At 29.8% G+C, this 2,558-nt stretch overlaps 1 protein-coding gene across 1 annotated transcript in view; it reads right to left on the bottom strand.

The window, feature by feature from the left end:
• Positions 1-627: 627 nt before the first annotated feature.
• The window catches only part of LOC111083709 (elongation factor-like GTPase 1), a gene marked incomplete at its 3' end in the record, with an annotated part of 8,965 nt that continues 7,034 nt past the window's right edge, over positions 628-2,558 (bottom strand). Inside the window, exons 3-4 of the mRNA XM_022380369.1 lie at positions 1,679-1,746; positions 628-820 (exon numbers count right to left, since the gene is read on the bottom strand). Coding sequence (XP_022236077.1) covers positions 628-820; positions 1,679-1,746 — 261 coding nt within the window. The remainder of the gene's footprint in view (positions 821-1,678; positions 1,747-2,558) is intronic.

The following is a 2,558-nucleotide window of genomic DNA, read 5'->3' as shown; positions in this document are numbered from 1 at the left end:
CACTATTCTTACCAGAGGTAAACTGAAGAGATATTGTACTATTCTTACCAGAGTAAAATTAAGAGATATTGTACTATTTTTACCAGAAGTAAGATGAAGAGATATTGCACTATTCTTACCAGAAGTAAAATGAAGAGATATTGCACTATTTTTACTAGAAGTAAAATTAAGAGATATTGTACTATTCTTACCAGAGGTAAACTGAAGAGATATTGTACTATTCTTACCAGAAGTAAAATTAAGAGATATTGCACTATTTTTACCAGAAGTAAAATTAAGAGATATTGTACTATTCTTACCAGAAGTAAGATGAAGTGATATTGCACTATTCTTACCAGAGGTAAACTGAAGAGATATTGTACTATTCTACTATTGTACTATTGTAAACTGAAGAGATATTGCACTATTCTTACCAGAAGTAAAATTAAGAGATATTGCACTATTTTTACCAGAAGTAAAATTAAGAGATATTGTACTATTCTTACCAGAAGTAAGATGAAGTGATATTGCACTATTCTTACCAGAGGTAAACTGAAGAGATATTGTACTATTCTTACCAGAAGTAAATTAAGAGATATTGTACTATTCTTACCAGAAGTAAATTAAGAGATATTGTACTATTCTTACCAGAAGTAAAATGAAGGGATATTGTACTATTCTTACCAGAAGTAAAATGAAGAGATATTGTACTATTCTTACCAGAAGTAAAATGAAGAGATATTGTACTATTCTTACCAGAGGTAAATTGAAGAGATATTGCACTAGATTTCATGGTAATTCCTCTTTCTTGTTCATCTTTTCGACTGTCTAAGTATCGCAACTGTAATTAAAGTTTTTAAATCACACCAAAAAAGTAACAATCTAAACTGTTAAAAGTCACATACAAAAACCAAGAATAATAAGATAACAGTATTAAGTTTCAATGACATTATTTCATAGAAACTGAGAAATAATGGATACATGAATAACGTTACAATTTAAGAAGTATACTTGGTTATAATTAGCATGTACATTTTCACAAGAATTCCACCAGAAAAACAGCTGCAAATTCTAAAATAATAATTACATTTAATAATAAATAGTCTTAAATATGAATAACAGACAAACCATAAAAAGCTTCTATAAACACTCTGACCCAGGTCAACAGTTGGGTAACTTCACTGCTAGTGGTGTGTTTGACCCTTAACCCAACAAGATTGGCCTGCTTAGTAATATTACCAAGCAGAATTGTTGTACGTAAAGTTTCATGTGCCATGCCGATTACGATAGACCAATTCAGTTATTACTGTTTAAGAAATTAAGACATTTGTAATATTTTTTCAAAAGAATAATGAACTAAACATGCCATATTACAACAGTGAACCAAACATGCCACATTACAACAGTGAACTAAACATGCCACATTACAACAGTGAACCAAACATGCCATATTACAACAGTGAACCAAACATGCCACATTACAACAGTGAACTAAACATGCCATATTACAACAGTGAACAAAATGTTGTAATGTGGCATGGTGAACCAAACATGCCATATTACAACAATGTGTGTAAACATGCACTTTTATTAAAATATTTTTAAATTTTGCTTCATCTTTATTAAAACTATTCATTATCCTTCATTCAGAAAAATGTTTCAATTGTAATATTTCTTTAAAAACCAGTGCTATCCTTACCTTACCAGCCAATCGTTCAGATATAATCCTGTTGCTGGCAATTAAACAGTCTGCTACAGTTGTTTTACCTGCAAAATGTTCAGTCTAAATTATACAATAGCCATACACTCATTTCAAATATGTATACAGTGAATAATTTATTCTTGTCCCACACAAAACAGAGAAAAAAATAATTATAAAGTACATTATTCAATTACTTCTATGGTATTTGAACAGCAAAATATTCAAACAAAAAATTAACTGGTGAATACAAGAGCACTAATTTTAAGCTATATTTTTCTTGTGTAACTATCTTACTACATCTGAACTCACTGTGGATAAGTAAAAAAACTGATCCATGATGAGCAAAGTATGCTTAACATACAAAACGTCAAACAATACATGCAGTCACACCCTTTGAAATTTAAAATATAAAAATGAAAAACATATCAGAGAAAACATGGTCAACAATTTTATCTTGAAACATTAACAAATTTAACCAGAGTTAATGGGAGCTTATACTAATGTTTCCCAACCCATGTACTGTAACACAATGATGTACTGTCAGAAGTGAACAGTCACACACGAAAAAAATTAATATATTAAATGTATCATTTAGATAAACGAGTTTTGTGTGTTCTGTCTTGTACTTTTCTAGTGTACAGACTCGAAACTTAATGTCTCACCAAACTTTAGTGATCTGTGTTTGATTTATTACATGAGCAATATCTTAGCAAATTGAAAAGATACGAGGTTCTTATTTTATATTCTAGCTTGTCAATATCAGTATTTGGAGTTTCTAATTCGTACAAAACTATAGACTTAGTATTTTCACTTCACAAACATCTAATTTGAACCAGTGCTGCATTCAACATACCACATGATGCACAAAAATTTATGT

This window comes from Limulus polyphemus, unplaced genomic scaffold, assembly GCF_000517525.1.
Source record: "Limulus polyphemus unplaced genomic scaffold, Limulus_polyphemus-2.1.2 Scaffold10806, whole genome shotgun sequence".
Taxonomy (NCBI): Eukaryota; Metazoa; Arthropoda; class Merostomata; order Xiphosura; family Limulidae; genus Limulus; species Limulus polyphemus.
This window is presented reverse-complemented; position numbering and strand designations above follow the sequence as displayed.